At 49.6% G+C, this 20,571-nt stretch overlaps 1 protein-coding gene across 1 annotated transcript in view; it reads left to right on the plus strand.

Moving 5' to 3' along the window:
• CACNA1D (calcium voltage-gated channel subunit alpha1 D) overlaps window positions 1-20,571 on the plus strand; it is a 305,670-nt gene that overhangs the window by 269,153 nt on the left and 15,946 nt on the right. The window contains exons 39-40 of the mRNA XM_051978907.1: window positions 864-965; window positions 11,653-11,783. Of these exons, the coding sequence (XP_051834867.1) occupies window positions 864-965; window positions 11,653-11,783 (233 nt within the window). The remainder of the gene's footprint in view (window positions 1-863; window positions 966-11,652; window positions 11,784-20,571) is intronic.

The raw sequence follows: 20,571 nt of genomic DNA on the forward strand, positions 1-20,571 counted from the left end.
GGATCCTGGTTCTTTGTTCTGTAGTTAGCATGTATTTATTAAATGCCTCTGTGTGCCAGGCACTGTGCTAAGCCCTGAGGATAGAAAGAAAGAGAAAATATGGGCCTGTTTTCGAACTCACAACCTAATGGGAGAGATGACATGTAGACAGCCAGAAATGGGATAAGATGGGGTGAGATTCAAAGGCAAATCATTGGGTGCTCAGAAAGGGAGGTCACTGGGCTCAGAAGGGGCTTATCATACATGGTGGAGTTTGAGCTGAGACTTGGAGAGCAGGGAATCCAGGACAAAGAGAGAATAAGTAAAGGCAATGCCCAGCATGTAGGAGGCCCGTGTCACTGGATTACAGAGCAAGGGAAGTAGTGTAGGGTGGAAGAAGACTGGCAGAGGAGGAAGGGGGGGGTCCAAGGGAGAAGGGTATTGAGAGCCAAATGTGGTAAGTATTGGATTGGGGAATGATGTGGAGGAGGCAAGAGGCCAGAGAGGGAGAGTTTGCTGGTCTTGGGCTAAGGTCAGGGTGCATCCTGCAACTTCGGGGCACAGTCAGGGGATGGATCTGCCCAGAGAACAGAGTGTCCCTCCACGGGAAGATGGGAAAGGGCAGGTGGACTCTGAGCAGGAGTGGAGGAGCTGAATTGAAAGCAGTGGGTCGGAAAGTGAGGTGGGGGAACAAGAAGACAGTTAGGAAGAAAGGGGGCCTCTGCTTTCTCTGAAAGGTGGAGCAACTGCTGGGCTCCCTGGGGACAGGAGCTGAGGGGTGGGTCCCAGGGCAAGCAGCCATGTCCTTCACCCCTAAGATACGGCTTCTGGTGCCATGAAGAACTAACCTTTGCTGGGACTGGTCTTGCCTTCTTTTCTTTCAGGTAATCTGGAACAGGCAAACGAGGAGCTGCGAGCAGTCATCAAGAAAATATGGAAGAAGACCAGCATGAAGCTTCTGGATCAAGTTGTCCCTCCAGCTGGTGGTCAGTGTAATCCATTTTCCACAGTGTGGTTGAGCTCTGAGTCTATTATGGTAGCCAGGAAGACAGGGCTTGTAGAACATCAGGATGCCCATTCTTAGCATGAGCTCACCCCAAAGGGTGCTCCGGGGTTTGGGCTGAGTGGGGAAATGTGAAGGTCATTTTGGCTGCAGGGGAGAGGGGAGGGACACTGGTTTTCACAGGTGGAAAGAAAATGAAGACCAGGTGGCTGGAAAGTGAATTTTCTTTCTAGCATTTAAGCTAATGAGAGAGAATGAGAGTCACAGAGATAGAGAAATGGGAGGGGAAAGAGAGAGAGACAAAGGCAGAGAGAATGAGAGAGGGAGAAAAAGAGAAGGGGACAGAGAAGGAATGAGAGAGAGAGATAGATTCAGAGAGACAGACAGAAACAGAGACAGAAATAGAGAAGGGGACAGAGAGAAAGAATAAGAGAGAGAAATGTAGAGAAAGACAGAAAAGGGGATAGAGAAAGAGAAGAGAGAGACAGAAAGAGAGAGAGAGAGAGAGAGAGAGAGAGAGAGAGAGAGAGAGAGAGAGAGAGAGAGGCAGAAATAGAAGAGGACAGAGAAAGAATGAGAGAGAGAAAAGGGAAAGAGAGAGAAATAGAGAAGGGGACAGAGAGAAAGGAAAAAAGAGAGAGACAAAAATAGAGAAGGGGACAGAAAGAATAAGAAAGAGAAAGGCAGACATATACAAAAAAAGGGACAGAGAAAGAGAAGAGAGAGAGAGGGAGGGAGACAGAGAGACAGAAAGAGAGAAAGAGAGAGGCAGAAATAGACAGAAGAGGACAGAGAAAGAATGGAAAGAAAAGGGAAAGAGAGAGAAATAGAGAAGGGGACAGAGAAAAAGGAAAAAAGAGAGAGACAAAAATAGAGAAGGGGACAGAAAGAATAAGAGAGAGAGAAAGAGGCAGAAATGGACAGAAAAGGGGACAGAGAAAGAAAAGAGAGAGAGAGAGACAGAAAGAGAGAGAGGCAGAAATAGAGAAGGGGATAGAGAGAAAAAAAGAGAGAGAGACAGAGACAAATAGAAAAGGGGAGAGAGAAAGAATAAGAAAAAGGTAGAAATAGAAAAGGGAACAGAGGAAGAGAAGAGAGAGACAAACAGAGATAGAGAGAGAGAGGCGAACAGAGAACTAGACTGAGAGAGACAGAGAGGCAGAAATAGAAAAGGACAGAGAGAAAGAATGAGAGAGAGGCAGAAAGAAAACGAGAGACATGGGTGGGGGTGCGGAGGAGCTAAGGCAGAGAGAGCTTTCCAAGGGAGCAGCCATCAGTTTTGTTCAGGAAGCTGAAAAACATTTTTCTCTTTGCCTTTTTGCTTCTCAAGAAAGACAGGCAGCTTTCAGAATTGAAAACGGTCTTTTGGTGAATGTTGTCTCTAAGAGCGAATGTCTCACCATTTGTAGACAGAACGTCCCCTTCAGCTCAGGACTCCAATAGCATCAGAGCTAACTCGCCCGCTTGATTTCTTGTGATTTGCCTTACAATAACAGATCTTTTTTCTTATTTATATATACATATATATCTGTATTGCATAGTGATATATATGCATATATAATCCGCTTCCATTTTCTTTCCATGGCGCACAGTCAGAGCTAGATGGTTCTTTTTGACCTGCTTTTCCCGGTTTTAAAGGTGCAGAGTCTGTTGCTGCAGGCCTCCCCCAATCGGCTTGTTGGCTCTCCCGGGGCCCGTGCGCCTTCCTGGCTGGTCCCTCAGCGCGTCACCGGCCTGGCAGCTTTGGGAGGGTCGGGCTCCGGCCTGGAAGCTGCCTTGGGCTCAGCCCAGCCAGACCCTCTGCAGAGGTGACCACGGGCGCCGGCTCCGCCCCTGAAGGGAGCCCCTGAGCCGGGCACGGCCGCCAGCTTAGAGCTGAGGAAGATGGCCCCAAAATGGGAAGCAAAGTCAAACCGCCACCCGAGAAAACCAGAGCCTCCCCAGAACCGACGCTGCACATTTAAAACGCCCTTCCCGACTCCCGTTCCCTCCTCTGGCTCCCCGAGTGCTCGCATGGCCTCGATAAACTGCTCTCTCGAACTGTCGTAACCATGTGCTTGAGCTCTCTCTGCAGCCTCCTCCTCTCGAGTCTCAGTCTTTCCGAATATTCTGAAGCAATTCTGTTTTAGGGCGGTGGCATGGAATCAGCGTTATCTCTTGCCAACTATTCCCCTCCTGTCTTTTCTGTGGCTCGGATGCATGCATCAGAATGGCCGCCCTGACCTAGCACAGACAGCCTCGGGCTGGGGAAGGGGCCCCCGTGCTGCCCCCCTGACCCTCCTCCACACTGACCCACTGCCACCAGCTCCCTTACCTTGGCAGGAGCAGGAAGTTCCCCAAACTGGCTGCCATCCACACCCTTCCAGGTTTCTCCACCCGTGGGTGGTTTGTAGAAGGATCCCAGTAAGGGTTAGCTCCTTATTGACAGGTCCAGAATGCTGGAAGTCTTCGTTCTGCCATTGGGGATGTCTCCCCTTTTAAGGGTAACCCCCCAAGGGGGATCCCACATGAGAATGTGTCTGAGCCATGGCTAGTCACCCACCTCTGAGCTCGGCTCTGCTTTCTGAAGAACTGGAGACAGAAGAGAAGCATCCTGGGCTGAGGTGGCCGGGAGAACATGGCTACGGCTCCTTAGGCTGATTTCCTGAAGAGTCGCCCCCGGGGCCCCGTAGTCCCTCAGGGCATCCATGTGGCCCCAGCGATGACAGCAGATGGACTCAGGGACCAAGCTGGGAGTTGCAGGATCTTGAAAAAGTGGCCCTGAGGGACGTTCCAGAGAAGCCGAGCCCCATCTCCCTACTCGGCTGTGGCTTTCCTCTCAGCCGTCTCTGGAATTGTCCAGAGAGAACGCGTGGCCTTGTGGGCCGTAGTTGAGATTCGAAGGGAGCTGCCGGGAGGCTGAGAAGCCCAGGGAGAGCAGGAGGGCTGGTTCATGAAGCAGTGAGGAGGTTCGTGTGCTCGGACTGAAAAGTAAATGTGTACTATGGGGGGGGGGGAGATTTAAGGTGGAAAAGGACTGGAAAGGAGGGACAAGGTGGGGGTGGCTTTGAACACAAGCTGGATCCTTTTATCTTCGATTTTGGAGCTAATAGAGAGCCACGAGTGTTGAGGGTGGAAGGGAGTGATGGGGCCAGACGTGCGTTAAGACCGTGACTCTGGTACCCGAGGGGAGAATGGATTGGAGCCAGGAGAGACCTGGGACAGGGATTCCACCGGAAAGGTTTCTGCAAGAATCCGGGCAGAGAGAGACCAGGCCTGCCCAAGGGGAGAGAGGGTGGCGTCTGCGAGGTGGGGCCGAGGAGTCTTGGCCACGGAAGAGCTGTGGCAGTGAGAGGGAGAGAGGGCGGAGCGGGACACCAGGCTGTGAGCCTGGATGACCGGGAAGATGTCGGAGACCTCACCAGGAAAGTTAAGAAGGGAGCGTTTAAATTTAGAGATAATGATTCATGCTTGGATATATTAGGTTAGAGTCGGGTGATCCATTCTGAGATGCAGGTGAGGTCAGGAAAGAGGTAAGGGCTGGATCTGAGAATAATCAGCATAGAGATGATCACTGAATCCGTGGGAGACGATGAGATCACCAAGAGAAATAGAACAGAAAGAGGGCCCAGGACAGAGCCCTGAGAGACACTCGCAGTTAGTGGGGATGATGAGTGAGGATCCAGTAAAGGAGACAGAGAAGGGTCGGGTAGATAGGTAGGGGAAGATCCAGGAAAGAGGTAGGCCGAAGACCCGGAGGGTAGAAAGATCACGGAGAAAAGGATGATTAATAGTTACAAAGGTCAGTGGCCATCAGACTGTCTGTTAGGAGACCACTGGTGTCCTTAAAGAGACCCGTTCTAGGTACTTGAGGTCAGAAGCCAGGCTGCAGAGAGTTAGGAGAGAAAGTGGGAGTCCTGGGATCATAAATGGCCTTGTCAGCGTAGCCACTGAGAGTGGAGAAGATGAGGCGACAGCCAGTGGGGATGGACAGATGCGAGGATCCAGGAAAGAGACGTGGGTATGAGGGAAGCAGCCTGTAAACAGAGAAGCCTGGGGACCGGGGAGGGGGAAAGGACGGGCTCCTCCACTGGATGGACTCCGGTCATGTGTGCATTCAGAGGGGCTTGCCTTGTTAAAAAGGGAGGGGACACTTTTCCAGATGAGGGAGAAGAGAAGGGCCTCCGGGGAAGATGAGGAGGAGGGGAGATGAGGGAGCTCTCATCAAATGGCCTTGAAGTTTGAGAGCAGAATCACAGGAGAGAAGGTTGGGGGCAGGCAAAGGTTTGGAAAAACTGCTCTGGTGAATGTGTTAGTGAGTCAGTGAGAGGGGAGATTAGATCAGCGGAAGAGAATGAGTTGTCTTGGACATTTGGGGTTTAAGGTGTCAATGGTACATTGAGTTTGAGATTCAAGACTTGAGGCTGGATGCAGATTTGAGAATCATCTGCTTAGGGATGGTAATTAAATCCAAGGGAACGAGTGCAAAGTAACATAGATGGAGAAGGGGGTCCAAGATGGGGCCTTGGGGAGACATCAGTGGTGAGGGAGCAGCAAAAGAGACTGGGAGAAACAGAACAACAGGTCCAAGGAGAACCCTAGAAAAAAGTGCTATGAAAGTTTAGTGAGAAGAGGATCAAGTGTCAAAAGCTGCCGAGAAGACGACAGAGAAAAGGCCATTGGAGATCCTTGGTGACTTTGTAAAGAGCTTCAAGCTGGGCTCCTTCCATCTGTGCCCTTCGTTCTCCCAGAGGTCTGCAGAAGGACTGCTTCTTTGAGTAGGTCAGACACCTGTCTCACAAAGCGATTATAGCTCCAGGTGGCATCTGGGTACGTCTCTCACTCCCATCCTGAGTTCAAAGAGTGATTTTCATGTATTTTAAAATCACAGCAGTAAACAAAACCCAATCATGGAAAAGAGGGAAAATAGTCCTCAATGGGAAAACCACTTGATTCAAAGTTACCCGGGAAAATGCTTATAAATTAGCTTAGGTTTCATCTTAAATGAATAACTGTTCAAATAACCAAAGTCCTGCCCTCTTCTCAGCGTCATCTGAAGCAATGACATTTGAAGCAGCTAGAGATCAGGGACGACTGAAGCATCCGCCCGCTCTGCAAAGTCAGGCTGTGGCTCCAGCCCCACAGCCAGGAGCAGAGCCGGCCCGCTCGTCTCATTGTTGCAGAGAGTCTCGGGGGCTTTGCACAAAGCCCGGCACTTAGTTGAGTGCTGAAGAAATGTTTGCGGCCTTTCTACTAGAATACATGCGAAATGGATTGACTGGCTTCTCCCCTTCTTCTTCCTGGCCACCTTTGCAGAAAGCAAAAGGGATCCCAGGCTTCAGCCAGAGCCGAGAGCCTCCTCCTTCCTGGCTTTGGAGCTCTCTCTGCATTCACTGACATAGCTAATGCAGCATTTCCGATGTCCTTCCGTGATCTACCTCCCCTCCCTGGGGCAGATGGCAGCCTTCCTCTCCCGAGAATCTTCCCACTATTTCTTGCTCCTTTCTTGCTCCAGGTCCTTTATGGGGCATTTTGGGAATAGCAAGGAGGGCCTGGAGCTGCCCCTCTTGTCCTTTGTTCTCGTTACCTTTTCTGATCATTTCCAGCCCTTCTTCCTGGCCACAACGAGCTTACAAGTGGATAGTGGCTGGGCCATTTATCTCTTTGTTCCCTCGTGAGTCACCCCAACTTTGCTTTTGAAGTTCGTGATGTTCCCATGAGGTGTCCCCACAAGAACCTGGGGGTGAGAAAGGTAGGGTTGGGGCCAGGAGACATCTCCTATCTTGGATTCCTTTTAACGGCAACAACAGTAACAAAAGCTCCCACTTATCGTAATAGTGACATCATTATATGGTGGACAGAGAGCAGGCCCTGGGGCCAGAAAGACCAGAATCCACACCAACCCCTGGCTGCTCTAGCAGCAGGACTTTGGGCGAGCCCTTCCAAGCCCAGGCCCTCCCTCTAAGATTCCAGGGCGGGAAGCAGATGGGAAGCAGGAGTTCCTTGCCTGGATTTCTCTGGACCAGTGAGATCACAAGCTTGAAGCCAAAGACCAGTAGTAGGAATGGCTCCATCCCAGCAACCCTCTTCCTACCCACATTTTTGGATCGAGGACTCCAAGATTGAGAGCTTGGGCGACAGCCCGGCAGCCCCGGAGGGGACACCTGGGTTTTGAGGCAAGGTTCAACCTAGGCCTTTCTGATTCTAAGGCTCAGCTTCTCTCCACAGTGTCCTGTTGCCTGGGCCCCCGGGAATGCCCCAGTGCAGTCAGATGGCTTTCTTCCTCTGGTTCAGTTCTGGGCTGATCTCAGCATCCACCAGCTGTGCCCGCTCCAGCCAGCGTGTCGGGTGGGCCGGCCAGATGGGCTTGTTCCTGTGGGGATCCGGGGCCTCTCCCTTGTGCATAGTTCTCATCTGAGAAATCTTGTATTCTCTGGGACTTGACACATTCAGTGGAGCATCTGTAAATGAGACGTTCTGGACGGCCCCCCATCCATCCACAACAGGTTCTTCTATCCAACGAGGGGACCCCATGAATCGAGATTGGCCCAGCTCCCTATTCATTGTCCTGGCCCACAGTCAGGCAAACCCAAGTTCAAATCCAACCTCTGGGACTAGTTATGTGACTCTGGGCTCATCCATTCATGGCTATTTGCCTTAGTTCACTCATCTGTAAAATGGGTAGTTGTGAGGATCCAGTAAGATGATATTTTTCTGGATTTTAGCAGAGTTAGAGTGCCATAAAATTCTGGCTATTATCATTATTAAAATTATTCATATCATTATCATTATTAGGATTATTAATATCAAACCCTTGTCAAGAGCTTTTTTAAAAAATCGAAGAAAACTGACTTTCCATTAGTGGCTAGTGAAAATAAAGATGTAATATTATTTCCTCCATCTAGCCCTTCTGAGATCTGTCTCTGACTTCTGGGAGCCCAGGTTAAGAAGCCCTGCTCTCTAGCAAATCTGATTTCCTTTCACTTAGACTCATGGCAGTGGATAGAGCAGGGGCCTGGAGTCAGAAAGACCCAACTTTGTACTAGCTGTGGGACTCTGGACAAGTCGCTTAACCATTGTTTGCCTCGGGTTTTTTCATCTGTAAAATGGAGACAAAAGCAACAACTTCCTCCCAGGATTGTTGTGGTCCTTTCAGGATCAAACAAAATAAGATCTGTAAAATGCTCAGCTTGATCCAGCCCAGAGTAGTCAATGTGGAATGTGATCTATCATCATCATCATTATTATTACTACCCTTGAGTCCGCATCTTCTTGTGTGATACTTTGTTTACTGTTGGTCACTGGAGGATCACTGAAGAAGTGATGCTTGTGTTTGCATCATCAAGGCATTGTCTGTGACCGCAACACATGTGAGAAAGAAGCCTCGTTGGAGAAGAGCCTTCCAGGACACGTTTGTCTCTTCTGCATTTGGTGGGGTTTGGTCATTGGCGACCGGTGACTAGGAATAAGAGAATAAGCCGACGATATTTGGGAAATGTCCTGAAATGGCCCCAAAGCTGCTCTTTGCCTCCCTCTCTGCCCATTGAGCTCTTGCATCCACCATACCTGTTTGTCCTTGAAGTTGCATCCACCATACCTGTTTGTCCTTGAAGTTGCATCCACCATACCTGTTCATCCTTGAAGTGAATGTAAACTGTTAGAGAAAATCCTTCATGGCAGACTCCCTCTTCCCTTCTGACATTTTTATCAAGTGCGCCTTTAATAGGTGTGCGAACAATTTCCCCAGAGAGTTTAGAGAGTCTGGAAAGGAGGCAAGTAGACAGGCATACGTCTTTTCAGATTTATTTTTCAGTTACACCGTCTTGGGTTTTTAGGCCGGTAAATTGGTCCCACGTGCCTTCAAAATGATTTTGTCTTCCTTGGTGACCTATTCTGGGTCCACTTGGTTTAGTCCAGTTGTTCTTCCTCCTTTTTTTTTTCCTTAGGTGCATTTCTATTTCTTCATAGAATGAAATCTGAAGTAAATTCTAGAATTCTTTCTTACAAGAGAAAATAAATTCACTCAATCAGAAATTCCCTCCCTGCTTTGTATCTCTTCCTTGCTCTGGATTATTTTCATCTAAAAGTGAAAAAGGGAGTAGAAGTTTCTACGTTGAATCCAAACGTTTGGCTTCAAACGTCACCTCTTTGCCTCCTTTCCTGCCGCATTCAGATCTCGCCTTCAGTTCAGCGGAGCTCTGTTCTAGGTACCAGGGAAGACACAGATAAATACAGCATGATTCCTATACTAAGAGTATGGTAGAGACCCAAATACAAAATGGAGTCAGCTTAACTCTGCTTCTCTCTGCTATCTCCTGGCTCTCTGGTTTTTAATTCTTAAAAACTTCTGAAGTCCAGTCAACCATTGTGCTCATCTTACTAGATGAAAAGGCCACAAAACAATAGCGGCCGCCATTTACGGAATACTTTACAATCGGCAAAGGACTTTACATAGTGTCTGTTTTGACATGGGACAATGATTTTTTAATTCTGCTTTTTGGAGATCCAGGCGTGGCTCTCTCTGCTGCCTGGGGACCTGGGTTCTCCCAAGAAAAACCCGGTTCCCTAACATGGATTGCTCTGTCTAAAAGAGCCTCAGCAACCATCCAGCTACCAATGGCCTTTTCCAGCAGGACCAAATTGACTAACTCAGCAGTGAAAATCAAATTGTAGCCTCTTCAAGGGCCACGAGTCTCAGGCTCAGCCATTCTCTTGAAGTCAATCACTGGTCTTTGGGGTCCTCCAGAGGGAAAAGATTGGGAGCTCTGGCACCCTGCTCATTTCAAAAATGTCCAAAAGTGACTACAGCACCCCAGGTTGGGGAGACTCCCCTCGGTCAGGAAGCAGTTAGGGAGCAGGCAGAGTGCTCCGACCTCAGCCTGGCCCCGTGCTCCCCAGGAGAGAAGGTCCGAAGCTGAGATTAGTGATCGGTTTTCAGACAGATCGGCCAAAGCCTCCAAGCCAAGGCCTAGAACATGTGCTCAATATGCAGATGAAGGGAAGGTGACAAGGATGAAACAAGTGGCCACATCCATGATCACAATGGTCTTCTTTATTGGTTCTATAAACTTTCTGGCATCAGACCCTGTTTGGAAAGTTACTCCAGGGTGGATGAGGCTGACGTTTCTGCCCGTCACATTGGCAGAGGGATCAGAGAAGTTTTCTGTGGAAAAACTCATCCTGCTCTACAGATGGCAGCCAGGACCCAAATTGAACAGGAGTGCACATCCCCCCTCTTCCTTTAACAAAAAATAAAGGCTGAGTGACCTGCGAGGGCTATCACAAGGGTTGGAAGCTGTCCTAGACAGTCAGGGCCAGTGAAGCCTGAGCATCTAAGAAAGGAGCCCGAGAGCAGATGGCTGCCCACCTTGATAACCCTAGGTGAGGCGCCCTCAGGTGAGGCATTCCTGGGAGCAGGGTTTGCCCAGTGTCAGAACCCTGGCCCAGGGGCGCCTCCCACCTCGATAGGGTTGTGGGGGAACCTCCAGGCTTCAGACATTTTGAGCTTGATGGGATTTTGGAGGCCAGCCAACCCAAACCCCTCTCTTACATGGAGGAAGCTGAAGCCCTGAACCTGGGGGAGGCGGCCTGCCCCAGGGCCCACGGCTTGGGGGGAAGCAGAGGCAGAACTCGAACCCCCAGACTTCAAGCCCAGCTACACTCCGCTCTCCCGCACTGGGATTTCTCTCCCCCCGTAGCTCTGGCTTAAGGTTTATCTTTCAATTGAAATGCTTGCTTCAAGTTAACCATCCACTCCATACAATGCACCAGAGCAGGATCCCACCTATGATGCTTCCCACCCCTGCGCCCTCAGACAAGTCCCTTAAACTCAGCTTCCTTGCCCGCAAAACAAGGCTACATGTCCCTCCCCAAGATCTAGGCTCCCCGCAGGTGCTCCCATTCTCTGACATCAGTTAACCCGAGGTTTACCTTATGACGCCCAACCTCCAGCTCACGTTCCAGGCCCGGCCTTGTCCCTCGCTCATTCTCGCCCACTCACGGGTCCCCCCAGTGTGGAGCCCTTGGGGCTCTGTGCTAGGTCAAGGCTCCATTCTGCCTCATGCATCACTAACGACATTGCCAGCTAAGTTCCGATTCCAAACTCTGCAGGTGGGGGCTTGGCTCCATTTCTGGGCTAGCCGGAGCTCTCGCTGCCCATCTGCCGTGGAGGTCATTGGCAGAGAGGGAGCATCCCTAGCGTGCGCCAGGACCCCTCAGAGTCACTTTGCTGAACCTAACCACACTCGTAGAGCTTTCTCTCCACCTCTCAGTGGTCGGCTCTTTCATCTCCTGGCACTGGGATCTGGGTGGGTAAATGCAGTTCAGGTTCTTCGTCATTACCTACGTAAATCCCTGTGTACAGAGGTGAAAACGTGGCCCACTGATTCCCTTCTGTTCCCCCTTTTATTTTTTTTTACTTTAAGAAAAATAACCCAGACAGCATTTCGCAGTTTCTACTAATATGCTGCCTCTGTTAATGTCATCCAAATCTTCTGTTTCCTGCTCGTTCACTGAACTGACTCTCACTCGGAGCCCCAACTGCTTTGCTGAGCCCGCTTCACGCTAGTTAGTGCCCCCGGTTGGGTGCTCCTGCCCCGTGCCCGCCCGTTGCCCTCAGCCAGGTGTGCGTTTTGAGGCTTTTGGTCCACATGTGCTGACTCGGGAGAGCTCTGTCTGGTCTGTCCATCTAGATGATGAGGTAACCGTGGGGAAGTTCTATGCCACTTTCCTGATACAGGACTACTTTAGGAAATTCAAGAAACGCAAAGAACAAGGCCTGGTGGGAAAGTACCCTGCGAAGAACACCACGATTGCTCTACAGGTGAATTGGCTTTTTTTCCCCCTTTTCCCACTAACCACTTTGCAAGCTTCTCCGAAGCACCAGGTAGCCGACCCTTCTCCACCAGCAGTGCCTCCGGGACTTTGTTTAAACACTGAGCGGATGGACACTGCCACGGTCCAGGGATAGCCTTTGGGGGCACCGAGGTAAGTGACGCCGTTCCCTTCCTTTGCCGCTCCCGGTCATCCCGGCTGCTCGGTCCCAGGCTCGCTGCGGCTGCCGGAGACCGGCCCCAAGCTCTCATTCAGCTGCCATGAGAATGTCCCCGGAGGGGCGGAGGCGGGGGTGCTGGGGAGGGGCTGCCTTCCATTTGGCTGCCTTGGCGCTTCTCCCAATGAGATGGCCGCTGTCAGGGGCTCCCGGGGCTCCCAGAAAGTCCACTCTGAACCCGGCGAGGTGTTTCTCCTTTTCTTTGTTTGTTTGGTTTATGGTACATCCCAGTAACATCCATCACCTCTGTGTGTGTATTCTGTGCGTGTGTGTGTCTCTGTCTGTGTCTGCCCCCTCTGGAGGGGATGAGGCTGCTCAGGCAGCGCCCCCAGGGTCCCCGAGGAGGGTGGGTGCCCGCAGTCTCCCAGCCCTCGTGTGGGGGCAAGAGCCGCAGGCAGGGGAACTGGAGGCAGAGAGAGGAGGTAGATGAAGGGGGGCTGGCGCCAGGGAGAAGGGCCTTCTGTTTGTGCCCCCAAACTCCCATGAGTCTGTGCTCACGGAGGCGCTGTCCAGTTAAGGGGAAGCTCGTCTCAGGCCCAGTAGGGAGATGATGGCAGGAAGGCGACAAACACCACGAGGCGTTTCTTCTGTTTGAGTCAGGCACAAACTTTTGACAGTACCTGGTGGGGAGACATTCAGCTTCCCAGATAATACTGGTGATCTTTGAAGGACTTTAGATCCATCCTGGAGAAGGTGCCGATTGCTCGCTTTTATTTATTCTTTTAGAGGGAGAGCGGGAGAGGAAGTCATGTATGTGTATGTGTGTGTGAGTGTGTGAGAGTGTGGGAGTGTGAGTGTGTGTGTGTGTGTGTGTGTGTGTGTGAGAATGAGTGTGAGTGAGTGAGTGTGTGTGGGTGACTGCAGACTGTCTCTGGTGGGAAAAGGAAGGTTGAATATTCCATAAGAGGGGACAGAATTGAATTTAATTGCCCCCCAGAAGGCGACTCTTAGCTGTTTACCAGGTGAGTCAGAATCCTCCTTCTGGTAGAGCTTTGACCTTGCTCTGGGGGATCATTTTCTGGCCCTGGTCCCCCCCTCCTCCCCATCTCAGCCCTGACGGGGGAGAGCCGATGCTCACTGCTTTAGAGCCAGGAGGTGCATCCATCACCTCCCTCCCCTTACAGATGAGGAGTCTCAGGCCCAGAGATGGAGGCGCTTGGGCAAGGTCACACCAGTCGTGAGGGAAAGAGGCAGGATTGGAACCCACGGCTTCCATTCCGAATGCAGAGCTTTTTGCACACCCCGGGCTGTTTCCTCAGAAGATCAGTCAGTCAGTAAAGCTTGTTGCCGCGTCTCCTCTCTGCCAGACCCTGTACTTGGCAATGGGGATCCACAGACAGACCAAAGACAGGCCCTGATCTTGAGGAGTTCACAGTCTAATGGAAGGAGATGTCATTTAAAGAGGAATAGAGAAGAGGGAAGGGGAGGGCACCCCCCACGGTGGGGTGCTGCAGCAGGTTAGGAAATGGGGGGTGAACCTCTTCTTAAATAGAGGCCCTGAGAGGTTCTCTTGGAAACCCAGGGAAGGGATGGAGAGCTTCCAGGGACAGGGCCCCAGAGCCGGGAAAATTCTCAGGCACTTAACAGTGAGGGAGAATGAGGTTTGGATCTTAAAGGAAGAATCCACTCTGTGGTTTTTACTCATCAGAAAAAAGGGAAAAAAACTCTTCCATATACCTTGTATTTGTTTGTAGGTTGGATGATGTGCTTTTTCAGTGCCCATGCTCTTTAAAAAATATTCTTAGAAACTTGGCAAATGTTTCCCTATAAAAAGAACAGAAATTGAGCCCTTGATCATAGGGTTTCTACTCCCACCCTGGGAGGTCCTAAACCCAACAGTCTGGGAAAGCAGTCCCCAGAGGGCCCTTTCATGTCAAGAAAGGACTCGGAGCTTCTGTTTTGGAAGAGGGGGTGGCTTGAGCAGAAGCACCGCTGCTCATGGGCCTTCTAAATGGTCCATCCTAAGGTCACTTGGAGTTGAGGCTGGAGTGGTGAAGAGGGTAGAACATTTTGAGCTTTTATTCTCTTAGTTCGTATGATTGCTCTACAAAATCTTAAATTTTTAAAGAAAAAAAATTGCTCGCCAAAAGTTGGTGCTCACAGTAGCTCACACGCACGTAGCACTTCGAGGTTTGTAAAGCATTTTACATCATTTGTGTCCTTAGAGTACCAGCGTAACAACCCTGTCAGGTGGGCGTCCCTCACATTTATTCTCCATCTGCTCAGCACTGGGGGCTTAACAGGCAAACCAACAGGGGGAGGGACTGAGGCCCCTTCTCTGGGCCTAAGCCGCCCATGCCCCGTTGCCTTGTCCCTGGGGCCAGCTCCGGCCTTGGCCATTCCCACTCACAGCAGAGCTGCCTGAGTCCTCAGCAGACTTACCGTATTTCTCCTCCACCGAGGTCTCTTGGTTACTTTTATTCTTCCTCTCAGGACTCCCTCCGAACTTGGACTCCCTCCATACTTGACTTTTCCAGACCGTTCCTTCTCTCCTTAACCCTCCCCTCTCCTCATCACCCTCAGCAGGCAGAGGACCTTCCTTCTTCTCGAACTTCTCCTTCTCTCCTGGCCTTAAGACAACACGTAGCCTATTCTCTCTCTGTCGCTCTAGTCTCTAACAAAGAGGCAGCTCTTACGTTGGACCGACACTAGCCCCTCTATCTTATGCTCTCTCCTCAAGATGCCCCCCACCTCAATTATCTCTCATAAACTTCAGTCTCTCCTTGTCTACTCAGGGCTTCATTCCTTATCGCAAATTGTTCTGATAATTGCCATTTTATAATGCAGTTGAGATGACTGAAGTGGGTTGTGGTCCCTTTAAGAAACTATTCCTTTCAGATTGATTTATTCCTTTCTGATTCCCAACCCCTCCTGGCTGATGGAAGCTAGGACCTTTGATTCACAAATCCTGGTCTAAAGCACCTCTTTGAATTCCAATAGGAGATCAGGGCTTGTCCCAGCCCCCATCGATATGAGCCAACTTGGGACTCCACCCACGGACCCCCTTTAGCTAAATCTCTCATTATAAAAAGAGCCAAACTAAATCCTCTCTTTGCAGAGATTCCAAACATGCCATGCTATGCTACGCTTGGCACGCCAAGGGTCTCTGCCCACTGGAATACTGTTTCCAATGCCATCTTCTCTTTACCCCCACCTCTTTCCTTAACTAGACTTTAACCTTACCTCCAATCCCCATACTAAACCTCTTTTATCAATCTAGGTTTTCGGGTCTGTAAATTCTTTTACAGGGAACTTCTTGCACCGCCAGAAGGGAGTTCTCCCAAACTCCCTACCCTTGTGCTGCCACTAGACCTCATTTAACTCCCTGACCACCAGTAACCCTAATTTCATTTGGGTACCCCAAATCTAAACCTCATCATGGCTAGACCAATTTCCTTCACATTTTTTCCGTTGATTCCTTTAATATCCTTGACCTTTTAAAGTTTTTCTAGATGAATTTGTCATTTGTCCTAGCTTTAGAAACTAATTTTTTGAAAGTTGATTGGTATGGCACAGAATAAATAGATCAATTTAGAATTTTTATTTTATCAGCTTGGCCTACCCATAAGCAACTAAAATTTTTCCAATTCTTTAGATCTGACTTTATGTGAAAAGTCTTTTGTAGTTGTATTCATATAGTTCCTCAGCTTTGTCTCAGCAAGTAGATTCCCAAGTATTTTATATTATCTACAGTTATTTTCTGCAACTTCTCTTGAAGATAGAATTCATTTCTCTGAATTCAACAATCATTTCTATGCAGAGATGGCTCTTATATCAATTGATCTTAATCCCACTCTTTGTCCTAAGCTTCAATCTCCCACTCTCAGCTGCCTTTGGATACCCTAGTTAGGTGTCCTTTTTGCATCTCAAATTCAACTTGTTCTTAACAGAATTAACTATTTGCCCACTCATTCTCTGTCTCTTTCTGTCTCTCTGTCTCTCTTTTTATCTCTGACTCTCAGAAAGTATTAATATTCTCACAGTCAGAATTGTCAGGTCTTGTTTTCTCTGGGTAACATGGCTGCTGGCAGCAGATGTTCCTGCCTTTAAAAAGGCCAGTGAAATTTCCTACTGATAGATTTTAGTTTTTCAAAGCTAAAAAGAAGATGCTGGCTGTGATTACTTCATTCTGCCCACGAGGCTTCCTGAGTCTGAACAGTACATAGAGTTGTTGCTAGAACACAGGTTATAGACCGAAGACATTTCTGTAGCATATTTAGGCAATAATACGATTTTCCCCTTGCATATTTTACATTTTTGCAGGTTATAGAAAAGAACTATTTGTTATTCATCAAAATGATTCCACTAGAAAGAAAAATATGTGCCTGTAGTTTATATTGTGTTCACAGGTCACAAAAATCAATTGTGACAATGATATATGTGTGTGTGTGTATATATACATATCATATAATATATATATATATCATATATATATATATGATCAAAATATATTTTCTGTTTTGGGTTTCCCTGCTCTAGGAATAACTTTTTAAAATTCAATTGTATTTTATTTTTTCAATTACATTTCAGTATTTTGAGTTCCAAATTTTTTCTCCCTCCCTCCCTTACCTCCCTCCTTTCTAAGACAGCAAGCAATCCAATATATGTACTATAATTTTAAACATATTTTCATATTCGTCATTTTGTGAAAGAAAAATCAGAACAAAAAGGAAAAACCACAAGAAAGAAAAAGCAAACCAACAAACAAAAATGATATAAATAGTATGCTTCAATCTGCATTCAGTCTCCGTAATTCTCTCTCTGGGTGCGGATGGCATTTCACCTCCCACGTCTATTGAAATTGTCTTAGATCAGTGTATTTCTGAGAAGAGTTAAGTCCATCCAGTTGATCATCACATAATCTTGTGGTTCCTGTGTATGATATTTCTTGGTTCTGCTCACTTCACTCAGCATCAGTTCATTAAGTATCTCCAGGCCTTTCTGAAATCAGCCCATTGTTTCTTATAGAATAATACTATTCCAGTACATTCATATACCATAACTTAGCCATTCCCCAACGGATGGGCAGCCACTCAGTCTCCAGTTTCTTGCCACTCCAAAAAGGGCTGCTACCAACATTTGTGCACATGTAGGTCCTTTTTCTTCTTTTATGATTTCTTTGGGATACAGACCTAGTTGAGACACTGCTAGATCAAAAGGGATGCACAGTTCGTTAGCCCTTTGGGCATATTTAGGTATCCTTTAAAGTATTATTATTTAAAATTTAATTAGTCTGACGTGTTTTTCACAACTACTTGATGGATTATGAGGTCATGGATGTGATTGTTAGAGAAGATGTTAAATCGAGATGGCAGCAACAAAGCTGTGTTCTGAGTCAAACATCCAGGAAGAAAGCAGGCTGAATGTGTGGGACATGGTCACTGGAAGTGGGCGATGTCCAGGAAATGAGTGCTTATGCTTCTGTCGTGGTCCTAGCTTGCCCCATGGAGCCGAGAGAGGGGCGGGGTTCACCATATGTCTGTGGACGGTGTCGCGTGTGGGTGTGTGTATGTGAAGGCAGCACACATGGGCCGTGGCTGAGGTTGACCCGAGAAGGTTTTGGTCTCGTTTCAGGATAGATCTCAGACCTTTGCTAAGTGATTCCTGAGGGGGAACCTCCCAGGAAAGTTTTAGTCCAGTTGTATCCCTCTGATTTCTCTTTGCTCTGATCATTGCTCTATTTCATCCTCCTTGAAACGGAGTGAGGTGAGCATCTCCAGGATCAGTGTGTGGGTAGAAGCTCTCAGTGTCACCTGTGGATCTGGATGAGTGTGTAGTTTCCATTGGTTTTCATCTTCCTCCTTCTCCTCCTCCTCCTTACCACCACCACCATCACCACCACCACCACTACCATCATCATCATCATCATCCCTTTCTCAAGTCCCTGGGACCAAGAAGGAAAGAGAGAGAGAGAGAGAGAGCGAGAGAGAGAGTGAGGATAAATGGGGCCTTTGTTCCGTCCCCACCTCCTACTTGCCATTCAGTCTTATTCTGCTTTTGCTTGGCCTCCATCGCTGCTGCATTTGTGATCCGTAGAGCTCCTTAGCGGAGCCAAAAAGCTCATCAATCAAGACCCTGGCTGTTGCTTCAACCACGTCCAGCCCATTTCACAGCATTAGCGATGTGACTATACTCCCCACCGAACCTGCCCTACAGGAGTCTTAGTGCCATGCCAGATGCGAAATAGTTTAACTGAACGTGAAGGAGAAAAGAGGAGGGGGGGTGCAGGTTTATCCGAACCTGAGAAGTCATGTTTGCTTTTCGTACAGTTTGGGGGGTTGGAGTTTGGGGGAGGGGTCGGTTATTGTTGCATTTTCCTACACCATCCAAGAATTGCCTTTCTTCAGAAGACGTGCCGTCACGCAGGACGCGAGGACGCTGGCTGTCCCTCACCCACATGAGGTGGTAGAGAGGCTGTCTTGAGGAAAGAACCCCCACTGGGGTCTGGTTGTGAAGTTGGGTCTCGAGCGGAGGCCCTTCCTGCCGCCTAGACAAAATTAGCTTGTGTGACGGCCTCTCCGGCCCAGCGGGCCCTTGGCGAGCTAGGCAGGCAGAGGGAACCTTGGCGACATCATGAGAAGCCAGTCCCTCTCCCTGAAAGGCCTTTCTGGCTGAAGATCTGGCCGTGTCTCCCGAAGGAGGCGCGTTTGCTCAGGACAGACAGGAAATGGGACCCCCGGGGCGCTGGCCGCCCGTTACTGTCTAGTCCTCCTAGTGCTCCAATGTAGGGCCTTAATTTTCTTCTTAAAAAAAAAAAAAAAGCATGGTCCCATCTAAAGGCAAAGCAGGCACTTTTCCTCTAGGAGGAGAGCAGATTCTAAAAGATGAGATTTCACTGGCTGATTCGTTTGTTTCAGATGCTTGAACGGATGCTTTAGCGTTTTCTGCCCGAGCTACGTCATCCCCCTCGTTAGCCGGGAGGCATTTGTGGCTAAGGCCCTGCCAGGGAGAAGGCTCAAGCGGGCTTCTTTCTACTGAAAGGCGTTTCAGGAGAAGCGCAGGAACAAACCCAAACCCCCCCATCCGCAGTCTGACCCCTTCCAAGAAAACCACTCATCCGGGAGGCGGGAAACGGTGCTGCAGCCTCCGTCTGGGGGAGCCCCGGCCACGGCGATGCGCGTGGCTGCTCCTGGGAAGAGGGATGCGCCTTCGGAGCGAACCCAGGGAGAGAAGAGGAAAGGCGGCAGGGCCGGCCGGCCGGCCCAAGGGAAAGGGACTCCGTGGCGGAAGCTAGCCGGCCAGCGGGAGGAAGGAGAGAGAGTGCCAGGCGCCCCCACGCCCCCACGCGTGTCTGCTCCGGGTGTGCAGACGACGGCCTTCGCGGGTCTTTCGTGCCTCGTTTGCTTGGACTCCTGAGGACTGGAGGGCCGCCCCAGCCTGAGCTGAGAGAGCTATTTTTGTAGACTTCTTTGCCACGATCTACCTTTCATCCGGGATCCTCCCATGCTGTCCTCCGGGACAGACCCAGGGGGGCATTTAAGGGAAGGAAACACAGACGCACCCAAGTCGTACCCACAAACACACACGCGCACACCCCCCACGCCGAAAAGAAAAAGGCGGCACCTCAGGTTCCATCCTCATGTTTCCGTAGGAAATGTCACCGCGGCAAACACCATCTGGCATTGTTCATTTGTAGTCCGGGCTCAGCCACTTCTGTGGAGGCCTCTTCGGGGCGCGTGACATCGGGGAGTCAAGAAACCTGGGTTCTAGTCCCAGCTCTAGCACTCATGTGTCGCTTGATGTTGGGCAAGACGTTTAACCTCTCTGTGCCTCAGTTTTTCCCATCTGTAAAATGGGGATACTAATATTGACCTACCTCACAGGGGTGTTGTGAGGACTAGCTAACTGATTGTAAAGCACTTTGAAAGTATAAATGCTTATTATTAAGAATAGACTAATAATAACGTATGCCTGTTTACTACCAGAACTTTGAGAAATCTTTGTTTTTATTTAAGTCCTTTTTCCGCCCCGAACCATCGTCCCCCGTGAAGCAAGGGAGCAGTTCCCCTCTTTAGGTTTAGGGATTAGCCAAGAGGCGTGACGATGTGAGCGGAGGGCCACCACAAAGGTGCTTTTTCCATTTCTAAGAGTCATAGGATCTCCCTAACACGGAGGCGGTTGGTTTTCGAGCTCAGTCCCTCTCTGACAGAAGTTCTGGGTCCCAGGGGCTTTGTAACAAGGACAGATAGCGGGCAGACCCAAAGGGATCGTGCGCACAGCGATGAGGCTCAGGGGGTCCAGGGCCACGCCGACTTTCAAGTCAGCTGCTGGCATCGGGTAGCTTTGTTTCTAGGAGAAAACGAAGCCCTCCCAGACCTTCTGATCCCGGAGTCTCGTGAGCTCGGCCTGGTGATTCTTACAGCAGCAGAGGGGGGCTTGGGCAGGTGAGGTAGAAGGCGGTCAGGTACAGGGAAGGATGGGGTCCCTGGAGGGACCATCCAAGCAGGCAGGTCATGGGACGAGGAGAACAGCCGTTTAGTGGGGGGCGGAGTAAAACAGCCTCGAATCAGTTCCCTGTACCAGGACTCAGCCTAAGCGGGCTCTGTTTTCCTAAGAAGGA

The sequence above is a fragment of the Antechinus flavipes genome, chromosome 1 (genome assembly GCF_016432865.1).
Source record: "Antechinus flavipes isolate AdamAnt ecotype Samford, QLD, Australia chromosome 1, AdamAnt_v2, whole genome shotgun sequence".
NCBI lineage: Eukaryota > Metazoa > Chordata > Mammalia > Dasyuromorphia > Dasyuridae > Antechinus > Antechinus flavipes.